At 38.7% G+C, this 18,225-nt stretch overlaps 1 protein-coding gene across 7 annotated transcripts in view; it reads right to left on the bottom strand.

The window, feature by feature from the left end:
* The window catches only part of BRAF (B-Raf proto-oncogene, serine/threonine kinase), a 121,598-nt gene extending 103,924 nt beyond the window's left edge, over nt 1-17,674 (bottom strand). For 3 of the 7 annotated variants that reach the window (XM_033098790.1, XM_033098787.1, XM_033098789.1), the window contains exon 1: nt 17,365-17,674. In XM_033098790.1, coding sequence (XP_032954681.1) covers nt 17,365-17,493 — 129 coding nt within the window. In that variant the 5' untranslated portion in view covers nt 17,494-17,674. The remainder of the gene's footprint in view (nt 1-17,364) is intronic. The other 4 variants (XM_033098784.1, XM_033098788.1, XM_033098786.1 and 1 more) reach the window with 3 other exon arrangements.
* Between the last annotated feature and the right edge of the window lie 551 nt (nt 17,675-18,225).

Here is an 18,225-nt window from a genome sequence, read left to right as displayed (position 1 = left end):
ATTGCCATATACCAGAAGCAATGTGTAACATGGAGTGTTGTCACGATGGATGAAACAGTTTGCCCATTTCTCAGGCCGCTTTCTATGTACATCGTTTCTTAAATGCTCTAATAAGCCCTTATAGTATTCAGAGTTTACTGTAGGGTTCCTGGGTACAAAGTCAGCTCACACAATTCCATAAACGTCAAAAAAACACAATTAACATCACCTTGATGTTATGAAGATCTTGACTGGCGCATTTTTTTGCACTGGGAGAACTGGGTGATTTCCATTGAGAACTCTGAAACTTGGTCTCAGGATCATAAGCATAGACCCAAGTCTCATCTCCCCAATGACATGTCTTAAAAAGCTGAAATCTTAAGCAGCACGATCACGCAATTTCAACAAAATTGACAAACGCTGTTGCTTTTGTTCAACAGTCAAAACTTGTAGAACAATTTTCACACTCACTTGCCTCATATTCAAATCTGTTGTTAAAATGCTTTGAACAGAACCACAAGAGATGTTCAGATCCACAGAAATTTCCTTAAGTCAATTACCTGTGTGATCAAATTATTTTGCTCATTCTTTCAACATTCTCTTGGGTTGTTGATGTTGAAGGATGTCCCGATCTCTCCTAGTCTTCAATCGATTCACAATCATTACGAAATCTCTCAAACTACTTGTAAACCATCTTCACGGTCACTGCAGCATCATCATAAACTAATTTTAACATTTCGTGTGTTTCTTTGAGCACTTTTTTTGCAGTTTGAAACAAAATTTCATGTCAATGCATTGTTCCTGATGATTTATGGCACACTTTAAAATACACCTTCTCTCAACCATAGTTCACACCCGAAGGCACCAAACAAGCTGAAACTTGTCACACACGGTTACTAAGGTTCCATGTGCCGCTTTCCGTATTGAAGATCCCTGCCTTTCCGTTGGATGGCACTCGGCAGCAGCATTCACTGTATTTTTTGATCATACCTCGTATGTGTATATATATGTATTTTTTGATAATTTGTTTAACGGACATCTCCTGATTACAGAGACCATACCTAAGCTAGCACATACAGTAATTTTTAAAAAGTTGTAGTTCTTGTTATAAATGGCTTTTGATCTGATTAGACATATATTTTAGGATGTTTACTCTGGCAAAAATGTTTACGTTAACAAACAAGCCAGAGAGGTACTAGAGGCAGAGAATCCCATTAAAAGCATGCTACAATTATAGACAAGAAGTAATGAGAGTCTGAATTACTGTCGATAGATTTAATACCCTCACGATAACCCTGTAAGGTAGCAAGGCGGAAGCTAAGTTCTGAGAGAGTAAATGGCCATTCTAAAAGAGGAAGTTTGAAAACTTTTTGTGTAATAACTGAGCTATTAGTTTAGACGGCCAAAAACGCTGAAACTGTAATCTCAACTCCACAAAGTAAATCATCATAATTTTAATACTGAAGTGGGTGCAAAAGAATTCTCATTATTCCATGTAATAAAGCCTGGTGGTTGGCTAAATAAGTCAGTTATATCAGGGAATCATAAGGAATAGTAAAACCTTAAACATTTAATTTTAACTTAAAACTGTAAAATGAACTTTCAATCTATAGCCTTTGAGATGGGGCAGGAGTCTTCCTTTAAATATGACCCCCACCTAATTTGATAGCAAATATGTCTTAAATAGGTAACATTAGTTAACCTGAAGAGTTGGTTAAGTGGAAGTCAGTAAAAGAACTTAAATTATTTCCCCCTGTTGAGTACCATGGTTGCAATGATAAAAAGTGAACAGCAGATTACAATGCAATGGCCAAACCTGTGTTTACAAAATAGATCGCCAAACACCTATGAGGGCGCGTAGGAGACTCTTTATTGGGGCTGTAGGCAGACTACATTATTCAGTAAAGTATTCATCTACAATAGTAAGAAAAATTCATATTTTTCACATTTCGTGTTTACAGAGGCGCCGAGGGTTCCTACCAGATAGGTATGTCCCATCTGGTCAAGGGATCTAGGGCCTGGGCACTCCACACTACCGAGCACTTGCTGTAGGGTTCTCATGCTTCTCACACGCTCACCTTATTGTGACATACTACAGCTTACAAATACTGAGTTAAGTAAATATGTGGATTATATTATCTAGTTTTAACCAAAGCAAACCTTACAAAATAGACAAGTGGCTCACAAAGAATTCCTATAAGCAAATCTCGAACCTCATCTTGAAGATAACAGTACTGCTGATAGAAACAAAAAGTCAAAGCCAACATTTTGCCTCCGCCTAGTACAAGCTAGTTGTCAGCCACAATACAGGATTAAAACAATGGTCTAACACAGTGGTTCTCAACCAGCGGTGATTTTGCCCTCAGGAGACATTTGGCAGCATCTGGACACATTTCTGATGGTCACAGCTGAGGGGCGAGTACTATTGGCACCTGGTGTGTACAGACCAGGGATGCAGCCAAACACCCTGCAATGCACAGGACGCCCCCGGAACCAAGAACGGTACAGGCCAAAATGTCAGTGCCCAGGTTGAGAAATGCTGACCTGATATAGCAGATACAAATTTCAAACAATTTTAAAAAATTATCTGGAGTACTCAAAATATGGATTTGTGGCCATTGTTGTTCACGATGCACCTTGCCTTAAGGGTGTGGCCTAAGATATTAGCCAAAGACAAAGCCATCACAACTCTTGTTTCATTTTTAGCTTTTCATTTTGTACAGTAACTTATAAATAAAACAGATAGGTAGTGGGGGTAATGAGTTCGAACTCTTAGAGTACTGACAGAGTATAAAATTTTAAAAGTCTGTAGACTACAGAGTCAAACAACGAAAGCTAACAAAGAGTATCAGCACATTGATATAAGTAGAGTTTATTCCAATTCTAATTTATAATCCTAGCTAAAAGAAAAGAACCTTGTAAAGAAATGTTTTATTCTCTAGGACAAGCACAACCCCGGATTTAGGATAACCCAGACTGAAAACCATTGGTAGAAAACCAGTGAAGGTGACAAAAGGTACAATGAGAACATGAGCTGCCAATTGTGGTTAACAACCTCACACAAACAGTAGCTGTACATTGTACGACAGGACAAGGCTCTGATAACACGGTGGCTAAGAGCATGGCCTCTCGAGTCTCTATGTCTGGGTCCAAAACCCAGACAGCCCGTTTAAGGAGTATGCGAGCTGCACAGCTTTTCTAAATCTACTTCTTCATCTACAAAATGGGAATTACAGTATGTGACGCTTAGTGCTCTTGTCAAGATTTATGGTACAGCACAGTAGTCAGGAGCACAGGCTTTAAACTCAGAGTTCCAGCTCTGTCACGTATTAGCTCTGTAACCTGGGGCAAGGTACTTGACCCCCAAGTGTCAGTTTCTTCATCTATAAAACAGAGCTAGCTTGACATATCCCCATTATTTGAATGATACAAACTTCATAGAGTTGACCTGAGAATCAAATGGGATCCTCAGTGCCCAGCACAAAGTACATAATTAATAAACTGAAAAACTCAAAAAAATGAACTAAAACACTCAGCTCATTATTTTAATAAATTTGAGTGGCACATTATCTGTAAGACATTTTTGCGGATCAACACATGATCTCTAGATATTCTGAAACGACTATTTTTTACAGGATAGATAGGCTTTGTTCAGCCCCAGTCACCGAATCCCTCCTATACGCTTTGGCTTGAGCTGAGAGTGGAGGATACAGTGATGAACGACCGACACGTTCCTTGACTTCAACAGAACGCACAGATTCTACTCAGCTGTGATTTTTTCCCAAAGCTAAAAATCTCCACTCCTTCCACTGTTCTTCAATGATTTAGTAACTTCTCACTCTGTTTACTGAACATAACATTTTGAGGAAAATGCTATTTACCAATGTCTCACTAAATGGTAGTTTTCAATCTTGACTGCAGATTAAAAGTCACCTGGGGAGCTTTAAAAAATCCAGATGCCCAGCCTCACGCTCAGAAATCTGAACTTCTGGGGAAAGGATTCACGCATCTGTATTTTTAAGTTTCCCAGGTGTTTCCAATGTGTAGCCACGGTCAAAATCAAAACAAAACTCTATTCTAAAATCTGTCACCCACACCCAGACAAAAAGGACATTTTAATTCTGTGTGATGAGAGCAAAGCAGTATAATTATTTCCCACAACCACACAAGATTATTAATGCAGTCTAAGAAAGCAGTAGGTTTGAAGAGTCATACCACACTTCTGATTTATATTAAACGTACAACTCATTCATTAATGTATTCACGCAACACATTTGAAAAAGACTTATTAGATGCCATGTGCCAAAGATACAAAATGTCTCTGCCCTCAAAGATTTGAGCTCACAGTAAGGTAGAGGTACACAATCACAACTATACTACAACATGGTTAGTTCAAATAATCAAGATGTGTATAAAATGTCGTAAGAACACCAACTAGGTATGACCAAAGTGGGGAAGAGGGCGAAAGGAGAGGAGAAGTAGTTAGAGAAAGCTTCTTGGAAAGATAACCAGAACTGAATTTTAAAGGACAAGCACTAGTCGATGAGTCCAGGGTCCTCAACGGGGTACACAAATGGTATTTGGGGGGCAATTCTTTGTTGTGCAAGGCCTTCGGGTACATTGTGTTCTTTAGCCTGAGATTAAATGCCAAGAGCACCCCCCAGTTATCGAGACAATCAAAACATTTCCAAAAGCCTCCCAGTGGGGCAGGCTCCTCAGTTGAAACCACTGAAAAAAAGACGGGGTGGGGGGCAAGGTGGGGCAAGGGGGTGGATTCTAAGCCAAAGAGCCAGAAACAACAGAATGCATTCCTGGGAAACACAAGAATTTGATATTAGAACAGCATTTCCTTAAATGTATCACGGTATATTAATGCATTCTACATATAAGCAAGACTCCATAGTCAAGGAAGTTTAGAAAAATTCTAATTTTAACAAAAGTTTCTTTATTACAGTTCTTTTCAATCTTTAATATGCCAATGTCCAATTGTGAAATCCCAAGAGGGGAGTATAGTAGTTCAGGGTATCTCTTCCTCACCAAATCGATTCAGATACTTTTTAGATGAATCCCTTGATATTCAAACTGCAGAAATCAAATTAAGATTCAGATAACACAATATGACCTAATTATGTCTGAACTCAGAAACTGAACAGGTTAGACAGTGGGGAACTTTTACAATTTCCCAAAATTGTTAAATATAGAGCCTGTCTATCGTAGAACACTTTGGATGGTTAGTAACCCATAATATATGCTTTGTGCAATACTGCGTGTGCTACAGCATTGAGTATGCAGCAAGGATTGCTGATGGACATGGGTGGAGAGGTAGGAAAGAGCAAGACCACAGGGCTCCCAAAGACATGCTACAGAGTGCTAACCTGCTTTAGACATTTGATTTCATTAATATAGTAGTATAGGGTATCTCTTCTGTGGAGTACAGACCTCCCTATCTTCATCCTTTCCCTCACCCATCCTTGGAACAAAATATCATGGGATCAAAATATCACATAAAATAAAAGCGCTTACTTTGCTGAAGGGGAGAACTGATAATTTTTTAATTCACCATGGTAAGACTAGTTCCTTTCTAAGATTGACAATTGAAAATAAAATATAAAAGCTTAAAAGGGACCAAAATAAAATCGAAATGGGACATTAAAAAACAAACAAAAAAAACCAACAATGGACTCAAACCAAACCCAAACAAATGCTGTATTTAAGAAAACTCACTCAAAAAGTTTGAATAAAGAAAGGGCTAATAAAGCTCTTTCAACCAACTTTCAAGAAACATTTTCTCTGGTCTGGTATAAAAACTGTTCCAGATCATTAAAAAAAAAAAAAAATCTAGAAAACTAATCAGGTCTTTCTAATAATGCGGATACCAAAACTGGGTGGAACAGCACAAGAATCCTATAGACTAATCGCATTTATGAAGACAAATGAAAAAACCCTAAATAAAAACCTGTTATTAGCAAATCGAATTCAACAATAAATTAAATTATGTACAAAACTATTACATAACGGTTGGTTCTCCCAGTACGATTCCCGGATCAGCAGCACCTGGAAAGGTGCTTTTGTTAGAAACACAAACTATCAAGCTCCACCCCATTCCCCATTCTGAATCAGAAACTCGAGGGGGGGGTCCTCGTCTTTTCTAACAAGACTTCCAGGTGATTCTGGCGTACACTTTGACAACCACTGGTCTAGGGTAACTTAGAAGCAGCACTGCTGGTTGTAGAACATCAATTATTTCCCAAAGCAGTTCTTCCCGTTGACGCTCCCATCAGCGGTGGAAGAGCTCCCACTGCTCCGTTCCTACCGATGCCTGATGTTTCATTTCTGCCAGTTTAGCCTGTGTAAAGAGGTCTCTCGAGGTTTTAATTTCTAGTCCTGTAATTGTTAATGAATCTTTTCATGTATTTGTTGGTCACTTCAATTTCTTTTTTTTTTTTAATCAAATGCCTGCTCTGGGTTTTTGCTCCTTTTTATTTCTATTTGGTGTTCTGTCTTTGTCTTAGTGATTCAATTATTTATGTATATTTTTTCATACCAGGCTTCCATTCATTGTGTGTTGTGGTAGGTCACCTTTGAAAGGGTCCTCAATGAGTTTAACCTCTTGGTATCCAGGTCTTTGTACAACCTCTTCCCCTTGAGTCGTGGGCTGGACTTATGAACAGAATATGGCAGAAATGATGGATGTCACTTCTAAGATTAAGTTATAAAAAGACTGTGGCTTCCATCTTATTCTCTTCTGGATCTATCGCTCTGGAAAATGCCAGCTGCCATGCTGTAAGGTGGCCCTGTGAAGAGGCCCTGGTGAGTAAATTTGGAAGTGGACCTTCTGATGTCTGCCAGATCCACTTATGGGAGCACAGCAGCAGATCTTCCCTCCATCTACCCTTGAAATAACTGCAGGCCTGGCTCACACCTTGACTGCATCCTCATTCAAGACCCTGAGCTAGAGCCACCCAGCTAAGCTGTTTCCAGATTCCTGACCCACAGGAACTCTGAGATCAATGCTTGTTTTCAGCTGCGAAGTTTTGGGATAATTTATTACACAGCAATAGGTAACTAATACATGTGTACTGCAAATGTCTTCTCCTATTCTGTGTTTTGTATTTTTAGCCTCTTGGGGGGGGGATCTTAATAAATAGAAGTCTCTACTAATATTTAACATTTTTAATGTAGTCAAATTTATAGATATTTTTATGGTTAGTGTTTTCAGTCTTAAGAATTCCTTTCCAGCCTTGAGCTCATAAAAGTATGCCCCCTTAAAAAAAGAAAAAAACAAAAAAAAACTTTCTGAGTTTTTCTTCTTAATCTTCAATCTACTAGGAACTGATTTTCATGCATAGTAAGAGGTGAGGGTCCGACTTCATTTCTTTAAAATGGTAAGCAATTGCTCCAAACAAGTGTACTGTTTCCCAACCATCTTGCCATACAGCATGTATTCACTCACCTAACCTGTATAAGCACATAAAATTCATTAGCAAGCTCTACCTGTGTAGTATCACCTCTCAATTTGGTCTTCAGCTTCCCTTTTCTTTTCATAGGCTCCTCAGACACTGCACAGGCTGGGACTCAAAACCCAAGCTTGTGGGACCCTCAAAGTCAGCCTCGCTCGCTCCCCAAGGTCAAGTAACTGCTCTGGACATCACTCAACGATCTTCCCCTACCTTTCTAACAAGGCTGTAATCCAATTGACATCTTAAGGATCTAAAGTAAAACCTGTCTATTTCTAGGACTGGAATTGTTGGGCTGTATGGTAATTCTATTTGGATTTTAGATTCTATATAGATTTTTCAGGAACTGCCACTAAGAATAAATAACCCAACATAAAACTCACAATGAGATACCAATTCATGCCCATTAAGACAGCTATGATCAAAAAGAAGGAGGAGGAGGAGGAGGAGGAGGAGGAGGAGGAGGAGGAGGAGGAGAAAGAGGAAGAGGGGAAGGAAAGGAAGAAAGAAAAAGAAGTGTTGGTGAGGATGTGGAGAAATTGGAATCCTCATGCATTGCTGGTGGAAATGTAAAGGGAATGCTGGTGAGAAAACAGTTTGGTGGTTATTTTGATATATTTCACAACACAGATGGACCTTGAAAACATTAAGCTTAGTGAAATAAGCCACACACAGAATGACAAATATTGTATGATTTCACTTACATGAGTTAAATCCATAAAGAAAAGTAGAATAGAGGTTACCAGGGGCTGGGAAGGGAGAAAAAAGGAATTATTTTTTAATGGGTAGAGTTTTTGTTAGGGATGATAAAAAATTTTGGGTGTAGTAGTGGTGATGGTTATACAACACTTTGAATGTATTTAATACCACTGAATTGTACACTTATGGTTAAGACGATGAACATTATGTTATTTATATTTTACAATTTTTAAGAATCAAAAAAATTGAATATTAAATGATTCCCTCATCTGACAAAAATGTATTAATCAGGAGCCAGTGCAGAAAAGAGAAAAATTACTTTAGATATTTCAAACCAGAAATGCATTTAATACAAGGACTAAGATGCTTATCATCAAACTATGCAAGGGTTGGGATCAGGAGAAGCCACTGCATTAGGGAAATAAAGGACCTCTGACTATATACAGAGGGTGCCAAAAAAATGTATACACATTTTAAGAAAGGAAAAAACGATATTAAAATTATAATAATACATACCGATGACAAAATATGAATACACGTCATGTGTATACATTTTTTTGGCACCTCCGGTATATCCATGAAGTTGGAATTAAACACTAGAATGCTCAGTCCAGACACCTCAACTGCTTCTATTCACTCAGTTCTTACAACTTTGCGAACCAGCCAAAACAGCAGCAAAACAAAGCTTCCCTGTCCTTCTAAATTGTGGGAATTCAACTAACTGATAAAATCTAAACTGCATCCACATTTGATGAAAGGGAATTCAGGAAATGCACTATATTTTATCATTTATAAGACATTAAAGTATTTTAAAAAGTGAAAATTGGGACGCATTTTATAATCAATAGCGTATTGTGGTTAACTGGCAATATTTTATTTTAGAAAATAAATAATGGTGAATCTTAGAATCAATAATATCTTAAATTCAATGAAAAATGGTAATTTTAGCATTCTAATTTAAATTTTAAAAAAGAGCTCTAAAAGCTATCCAAATAAAAACACATTCTCATATTGTCTTCTAAAAGCTTTATATTTTTGCATTTCACAATCAGGCATTTAATCTACCCAGAACTTGTGAATACTGTGAGGTAAAAGTCCAAATTAATTTTTCCAGCACCATTTATTGAAAGGGCATTCTTTTCTCCCTAATTTCCAGCATACATCTGTCATATATCAAGTAACCTGTAAGTATAGGTTTTCTTCTGTTCCATTGGTCCATCCATCACTAGACTACTGGTGACAGTATCTTAATTACTATACTTTGTAACGAGTCTTCATAACTGGTAAAGCCAGTCCTCCTATAATGTCTTCTTTGGGAGTGTCTTGGCTACTTTAGCCCTTTATTGATTTTCCGTAAAATTTCAGAATCAGTTTTTTAAGTTCCACCAAAACAACAAAACCAAAAAATCCAAAAAAACCTTACTAAGGTTTTGATTGGGATGACATTAAACATACAAATCCATTTAGAGAGAATAGTATCTATACAACAGCAAGTCTATCAATCCACGTCCATGGTATTTTGCCCCAATTATTAGGTCTTACAGAACTCATTTCAATCGGGCTCCTAGAAGTCTGAGGCCATTTTTTAGCCTTATTCCTGGTGCATCACATTTTTTTATGCTATTGTGAGTTATACTGTTTTAGCTTTTCCTTTCCTGTTTGTTGCTAGAATACAGTAATACAAGTGACCTTTGATTTTCCTAATCAACAATCTTGTGAAACATATTGTTTCTAATAATTTGTAGATATTTTCAGATTTTCTAAATACATAATCATGTAGTCTGTGAATGATAGTTTTATTTCTTCTTTTCCAATTCTTATGTTTTTAAAATTTTTTTTCTCAACTTAGTGAAGGTCAGAATATCTATTAGAACTTTGACTAAAAGAAGTGATAATGGATAACCTTATCTCTCCTAATGTCAGAAGGAACACTTTCAATATTTCAACATTAAATTTGATTCAAAAAAGATACTGTTTATCACAGTAGATTTGCTTCAGGTTTTATGATGAATGAATGCTGTATTTTATAAAGTATTGTTCACAACTATTCAGCAGATCATCTGTTTCTTCTCTAACCTGTTAGGATGGCAACACCTACAGTAGTCTCCCCCTTATCTACTGTTTTGCTTTCCAGTCTCAGCTACCCACTGTCAACTGCAGTCCGAAAATACTAAATGGAAAGTTCCAGAAATAAACCATTCATAAGTTTCAAATTGAGTGCGTTTCTGAGTAGTGTGACGAAATCTCACATCATCACGCTCCATCCAGGGAGGTCTGTGGACCACCCATTTGTCCGGCATGTCCATGATGGACACACTCCCTGCCGTTCAGTCACTTGCTACCCTATCTTAGTTATCAGATTGGCTGGTGCGGTACAGCAGAGCTTATCTTTCAGCAACCCTTACTTTAGACTTAATAATGGGCGCAAAGTGCAAAAGTAGGGATGCTAGCAATTGGGAGATGCCAAAGAGAAGCTGTAATGTGAAAATACATGTATGTATAGGGAGAAAATACTAAATATAACATTCAGCACTCTCCGCAGTTTCAGGCATTCACTGGAGGTCTTGGACTGTATCCCCTGTGGATAAGGGGGTACCCATTGTACACAGAGAAGCTTAAATTCAGTGCCAAACTCAGAAGCAGAAAAATCATCTGCAACAGTTACCAGAAAGCTACAGTGACCGCAATCCTCACGGATGATAAAACTTCACTTGAGATTGAGTAGTTTACTGTTAAGAAATATGAACTATATGCAGGAAGAATATCTGGGTGGGATATTTTAAATGTTAGAAGCAAGATATGTAAAAACTAAGAAGAAATGACCACTTTCAGTGGTTGCAGAACAATGAATGTAAGGACTATATCGAATCATAATGTCTTCCCTATCTGAAGTTCTCTGACACTGTTCCCATGGAAACACAGGAATCTAATGTGTAAAAAAGCAATTTTGAATTACTTTGGAATAATTAACAATAGTACTTTACCTTTCATAGTACAAAAGATATAAAGGCAATAACTTTGGTATTCATAGAAAAGATAGGATGCTTTATAATAAATGGGAATTAAATTACCTTCATACAACATTGCCAGAAATTATGTTAATAACTTTAAAAATCATACCTACTTAAGATTCTTACATTAATAATTGTTTGTTTCCTCTAAGCAACAGAGAGATTTCTAAGTAGAAAATAATAAACTTTAAAAAAAGAGGAAAAGGGATTAGACCCAAGTTGACAATATAAAAAATAAAGGTTCTAATAACAATCTACAATGTTACTGCTGAAACCAGTAATCCCCTTTAAATTAAAAGTACATCTATAAGTCCAAACAGAAATTTACTTTGCAAAATAAATGCTGTAATGTAGAAAATACAGTTTAAAAATCCTAGGTCATTGGAGGACTAACCCCTAGCTGTATTTTAAACTGTTTCAAATTACTCAAAGGTAAGTGACAAATTCAAAGCGTCCTGAAATTTTATTTAATTTATGTTGTTCCAAAAATAGGAAGTCAAAATTTTCAGGTTTATTAATTTAAAAGTTATATATTTAGTGCAATAAAATATATAAAACAAGAGTAGAGTATTTCTCAATTTAAACACAATGAAAGCATCTTTTACAACAAGGAGATGCATACTTAAAAAAAAAAACAACACAAAAAAACAAATGCTAATTTTGGAACAACAGTTGAAAATGGTCTGCCAAAATGTTATGTTTCTCTCTCCCTGGAGCATTTTCAAAATCCACAAGGTAGCCAAATACAATGGGAATAACACTCCTTACAAGGTGAAGAAAAACACCTGGACACTACGCTATCTACCTTGGCAATTGTTACAGACCTTGTATTGGTAGACAGTGCTCTATAAACACATTTCTGATTTTTTGTTTTTTAATCCTTCAGTGAAAATCATATAAAGTTAACTGAGATATAAAGTTATAAAGTTAACTGAGCTCAGAGCAATTTTTATATTCTGTATTGAGGGCGTTCCCAGGACACAGAAAGGCATGTAATTTACAGGGCATCAATTTCCCTCTCTATATGCATAGTCTGGATATGGGAAGGAACAAGAATAATAGTTTTTTTAAGCCCAAGAGAAAACATGGAAACCAAAATAATCTCAGAGGGTAGAGGGGAAAAAAAATAATTGCTTAATGTTAGGGTGGAGGTTGTATTAAGCATTTCTTCTGATTACCATGCTAATTATGTATGACAGTAAATTAGGCTGCTAGCCAAAAGAAAATGAAAAATAAAAATTACCTCCCAGAACATGTTAATTCCTTAACCAAATATTTAAGGAAGAAATGGAACAAATGAGGCTATATTTTTGGTTCTTATAGCACTGTTATCGGTAACATGACTACAAAAGCCGTACTTCACCTAAAACAACAGTAAAATTCCCAAACATGCTCATCTATTTTGAATTCAGAAGTTCTACAACTACTTCTAATCCTGACTTCACAGAATAACCAACATAGGTAAAATAGACAATGAAAATGAGCAAAGGTCTTAAAACAATTTAACTTCTGAGGAAGACAAAATCTAGTAAGGGATACTGACAATAGAGGTTTATTTTAATGATGATTTGAGGCAGGAATATAGGAAGCAAAGGAACATACTGGATTTCATAAAACAAGGGAATTATGACACAAAATGTTCACTAAGTACTCACCTAAACTGGTATCAGGATGTCAAAGGAAACAAAATGCACTTTTGCAATTCTAACGGAGAAAGCTTTGTGATTGGAGAAAAAGGAAGACTAAGGTAAGCATCAAGTGTTAGAAAATGCTAAAACAGAACAAAAAAAACCAATGTAGTACATACAGCACAGGGAATATAGTCAATGGTACTGTAACAGCTGTGTACAATGTCAGAGGGGTAGTAGGGTTGGTGGGGTGATCACTTTGTGAGAGGGGTAAATGTCTAATCATTACATGGTTTTGTACACCTAAAACTAATAATAAAATTAAAATAAATTAAAAAACGAAAAAAAACCCCAACCTGCTCCTTCCCTCTCTTCCCCACCACTCAGGGAACATAGGTTTCCAGTTGTTATGATGGGATCCTAATCAGGAAAGCAGGGGACAGGGAATCAAGAAAAGTCAGGCTTCTCCAGTCTGTTATGCTAACGTGTTATAATTTTTCTGGCCTATTATCCAAATACAATTAAATCAAGTTTGCTCCCTGATTTACTACATTCAGGGAGTCAAGCACCCAGTCCCAATGTTCCTTTCTTATCTGTTTACTAACAATCAATTCCTTTAATAACCAGCATATATATGAGACCGATATCAGAAGAGATTAATGGATGCCCAAAGAAGGAATTCATTAAATGAGAGAGAAAGAGTACAGAAAGGGAACACTAGAAACACCAAAGATACACAGCTATTTTATAGTTTTGCCTAACAGGCATATTTTGTCCACCTTCAAATATATCCAGGCAAATTTTAACAGCAATAGCCGGAGCTGCAGGAGCAGGTACCTTAGTGGGACTTCCACTTATTATGAGTATGACGTAATCCAACTTGGTCTGGCATGGTTCATTAAGATATGTTTTAATACAGCAGACTTCATCATAAAGGAGATTGTATTCCAGAATACTGCCTAGTCAATGCATTATTATAATTACAGTTCTTTTAACTAAGATTGGCAATATCTCTTAAAAAGTATACAATTTTAATTGTAATGCAATTGTTAAGACACTCCCTTCTACAGATATAAGAATAGTTAATAAACATCATACCCTGTTACAACACATTTTTTTTCAATAAATGTATTTATTATACCATATAATCCTATTATCCCATATGATACCATATGGTCATAAAAAGAAAAAAACATCAGGGGAATATAGATGGTCAGAAGTAAATGTTTAATGCCAAAAGAATAAGCACATTCATTTGATAAATATTTAATAAGCTTCTGTCATTTACCAAAATATTCTATTTTGAGCATCTACAAAGTAATACTTACAAATGTAACACATGACATTTGTTCACTCCCAACATAATTTTAAAAACTAAAATCTATGTTCAATGTCCAAGATGTATGATAACAGAGCAAAAAAATTACAAACAACCTGATACCAAAAAATATTAGTTTAAAAGTCACAGTATATCTAACGATATGTAAAATCTTTTGCTATACTGTTAAGTTAAAAAATGTTACAAGATCACATACACTGTATTATACAAACATAAACAAAGAGTATATGGATATACATACACCAAAATGTTTAAGTAATTATATCTTAAATGGCAAGATCACAGATGGTTTTTTTTTACTTTTTTACTTACTTATATCTAATTTTTCAATAATGAGTGTGCTTTCCTTCTGTAATTATTTTTATTTTTATTTTTTTAGTGCAGCTGAAATTTCCATGAGAAAAATTAAGACAAAAACCCAAAAACAAAAATAACCTGTATTTAACTGTCAGGTAAGGTAAATCTTTAGAATAAAATGGGTCGTTTTACATTTACACAAGCAAAATTTTCATTTCTTTCCCTGCACTTGGCAATTATAAGCTCTCTTAAAGTGCATATAAGAGAGGTTAATTAAAAGATCGCAGTACATTTCATTTTCCTCTAAATTAATACCAACTACAAATTTAAAATTGTTTCTTGGAGGAATTTATTCCACCATCCATAACAGTGATGTCTACACTCAGAAGAGATCCATTTTTAATCACTCGCCAATACATTTATTATCACCTCCTATAAAAAATATAAAGGAAAAACTACTACTCATCACTAAACATTAAAACCTAGGTGTAGGAGGCAGTGGGAAACACTTCTAACTAATTAAAATTAGTTGAAGTATCCTTATAGTTTCAGGACATACCAATATGCTTTCTAATTATTGGCAATTTAAACTAAAATTCATCTAGCCTAGAGGTTCTCATGCATGGATACATGAGAATTTGGAAGTGTACCAAATGCAGAAACTCATGGTCCTAGCTCTCACCTACTGAATCAGAATCTTCAGAGGGTAGAGTTCAAACAATCTGGCCCTTTTAAATAAGACAGCAGAGATTATATGCCCAGTACTTAAAAAAACCCATCTCTATATCATTGCAAACTGCTCTAATAACTCTGAAACAAAGTTCTCAAAAAGGTAAACAATGTTATAATCAGAGAATTACAATTTTGTAACCAATACCCATTAATTTATCCATTCTTCTAGATACAATTCAACAAAACTACCCTATTACTACAGAGTAAACTAAGCCTAGAAGCACCTGTGCCTGGTAAGACAAAGGCATATCCGATTCATGGAGAAATTAGACAGCAGATGTGACCCCTAGTATTTACCCATTAAAAACAATGTATCCTAAAAATAAATTTCCATGTCAACGGAACAAAGCTGTTTATAAATAAGAAGGAATGTGGAGGTGTGGGGAAGACAAGAGGAAGCTTTAGCAAGTTAAGTACCCAAAGCCAGGAAACAAGGCAGAATGAATGGCAACTGGCAACAAGGAAAAGAGAATAAACTACGAAATGGAAGACAGGAAGAACTCTATCCTCAGAATCTAAGAAGTTGGGGAAAATGAATAGATATTAGAGGAAACCAGTCTGAGCAGAAATGCAAACTGTTAAGTGGAAAGTGGTATAATTTTGTTAAGAAAAGAAATAAGAAATTTAAAGTAGATCAAATGATGGTACAGCACACATCTTGGGCATAGATGGAGGTGGTATAAAAGGATGAAAAACAAATACGTACACATTTTAAGAAAGAAAAACTGTATTAAAATTATAATACTCGATATATGCCGATAACAAAAGATGACTACAAGTCAAGTTTGACTTCTGTGATTACAAGAGGTGCTCAAAGGGGTTACCATCAGTGTCCAGACACTTCTGATTACAGCGAACTACTTGACCAACGCTGACCAAAGTGTCCACTTGTACACATTTTTTTTGCCACCCTCCCCCACTGTGAACAGACTGATACTCAATAGAGCAAGCATGAATTTCCAAAGTAAAGATGATGAAGCAGGAAAGAGAATTGCACAGACAGAAGAAAGAGTGAGACGTTATAAGAATTGGGAAACAAAATGCAAGCAGTAGGAAGGAAACTGGTTGACACGGTGATAGGAGGCTGAATAATGCAAAAACAGGCTGAGAGAAGCAGGGACCAAAAAGGAAAAAGGAAAAGAAAAAAAAAAAACTGGGACAAAAAGGAGGGCAAGAGAAGGAAAGCAATTAAACCTATATAAAAAAAAAAATGGGTAAGAATACATAAAGAGGTGTAAATGCACAGTGGAAGACGACCCAAAAAGTGCCAGTAGTGCAAGTGAAATCTGATGGAATCTTGACAGCTTCAGGATTCGGAAAGTAAGCAGCTCCAGAGCGTCCGAAAGGATTTGTGGAGATAATAGGTAACAATGTCAGGGAGCAGTGGAATGAAGTCGAGGGCCTCAAGAGGACGAGGCTAAGGGAAGCGCAACAACGGGCTTAAGTAGAAGCTGAGGTCAGAAGGCCAGCTGGCCAGCAGATGAGAATGGGATGGGGGGGTTTACGAGTCAGCGACCGAGCACTGACAAATATTAGGAACGGGGGGCGGGGGGGCTGAGACCGGGATGAAAGGGAGAGCGCGGAAAACAGTGGGGTTTACGGCTGAAAAAGTAAAGACTAAAGCAACACCGACTGCTGGGTAACACAGGTGAAGAGCAATCCCCAAACAAGTAGAAAAGTGGAAGGAGGGCAGCGGCCTGAAAAGGGGGGCAGTCTGGGAGAGCGGCGAGGGAGCGAGGCGCCCCATCGCCCCCAGGACCAGGTACTAATTGCAAACAGCACCGCACCTCGGGCTGCTCCGGCCCCGGCTGCCAGCCCACATCTCCCACCAGGATGCCGCAACCCCTCCCACCGCCCCCCACCTGAAATAAGGAACACATCTCAGGGACGCGAGGCCGGCCACCTTCCGCCAGCCGTGACCTTCTCGCACCGACCCTGAGTCTCGCCCCCCACTGAGAGCCTCCTGCTCAACCAGCGCCGCCCGAAGCCCCCAAGCCGGGGTGCGGGCCAGGGAACCCCCTCTGGGCCATTGTGTGTGTTTACGTCGCGAGGCGCTGCATGACGGAGAGGGACGAGCGGGGGATGCCCATCTCCCATCCGCAGAGCCCAGAGGAGAAGGTGGCCGAGGGCACCAGAGCCCCCCGCGCCACCTCCTTCCCCCAAATAAACAGCGGCCAGCCCAGCGCGGAGACCGGAGGGGTGCAGGGGGCGCCGGCACTCACCTCCTCCGGGATGGCGGGGTCCGCAGCCGAAGAAGCCGCGGCGCCGGCGCCGGCCTCGGGCTCCATGTCCCCGTTGAACAGAGCCTGGCCCTGCTCCGCGCCGCCGCCGCCGCCGCTCAGAGCCGCCATCTTATAACCGAGAGTCGGGGCCCGAGCGACCGCTGCTGGGCGGGGAGGGGGAAGGGAGGCGGAGGGCGGGGGGAGGCGGAGGCGGAGGGCGGGGGGCGGCGGAGAGGGACGGCCCCGGCGGCGCCGGCGGCGGGAGGGCGCCTGGGCCACCTCAGGAACCGGCCCGCGGCCCCCAGCGCAGCCGAGCCTGAGGGGATTGGGGGAAGGACGCTGAGCTGGGGGCGGGGGAAGGGGGCGGAGACCACGAGAAGTCGCCGCGGCAACGGCGTCACCCGCGTGTCACGGTCGTGACGTCACCCCGGGTGCGTGACGTCATCCGAGGAGCGCCCTCGTCTGGAGAGGGTTCCTTCGCCGCCTGCCCACCCTCGCGCTCGGTGGTTTCCTCCGCTCCGCCGTTTCCATGGCTTCAGTTTCCTCCTTGCTCCTCGTCTCCGTCCGAAGCCTGTTCTGCAAATGTAGGATTTACTAGAAGAGCAGGGGTGGTGACCAGGAGAAGTTGAAATCCTAGAGGGAGGAGGACGGGGAAGCCCCTACCAGTGCCATTTCCATGACAACGAACGTCTCTCATAAAAATAAGACTTGGAACCCCAAGGTGGAAACAGCCAAGTAGAATTTGCTAGAAATATATTTAGGAACAGCCAATTTGTCAGAATAATGTTTGTATCCTTTTCATTAAAGGAATTGGCCTGTTAAAGTGGATCTAAATGGAACTCTAAAAGCTGTTTTTCATCG

The sequence above is a fragment of the Rhinolophus ferrumequinum genome, chromosome 26 (assembly GCF_004115265.2).
Source record: "Rhinolophus ferrumequinum isolate MPI-CBG mRhiFer1 chromosome 26, mRhiFer1_v1.p, whole genome shotgun sequence".
Taxonomy (NCBI): Eukaryota; Metazoa; Chordata; class Mammalia; order Chiroptera; family Rhinolophidae; genus Rhinolophus; species Rhinolophus ferrumequinum.
Note: the sequence above shows the minus strand (reverse complement) of the source record. Positions and strands in the feature narration are given on the sequence as shown.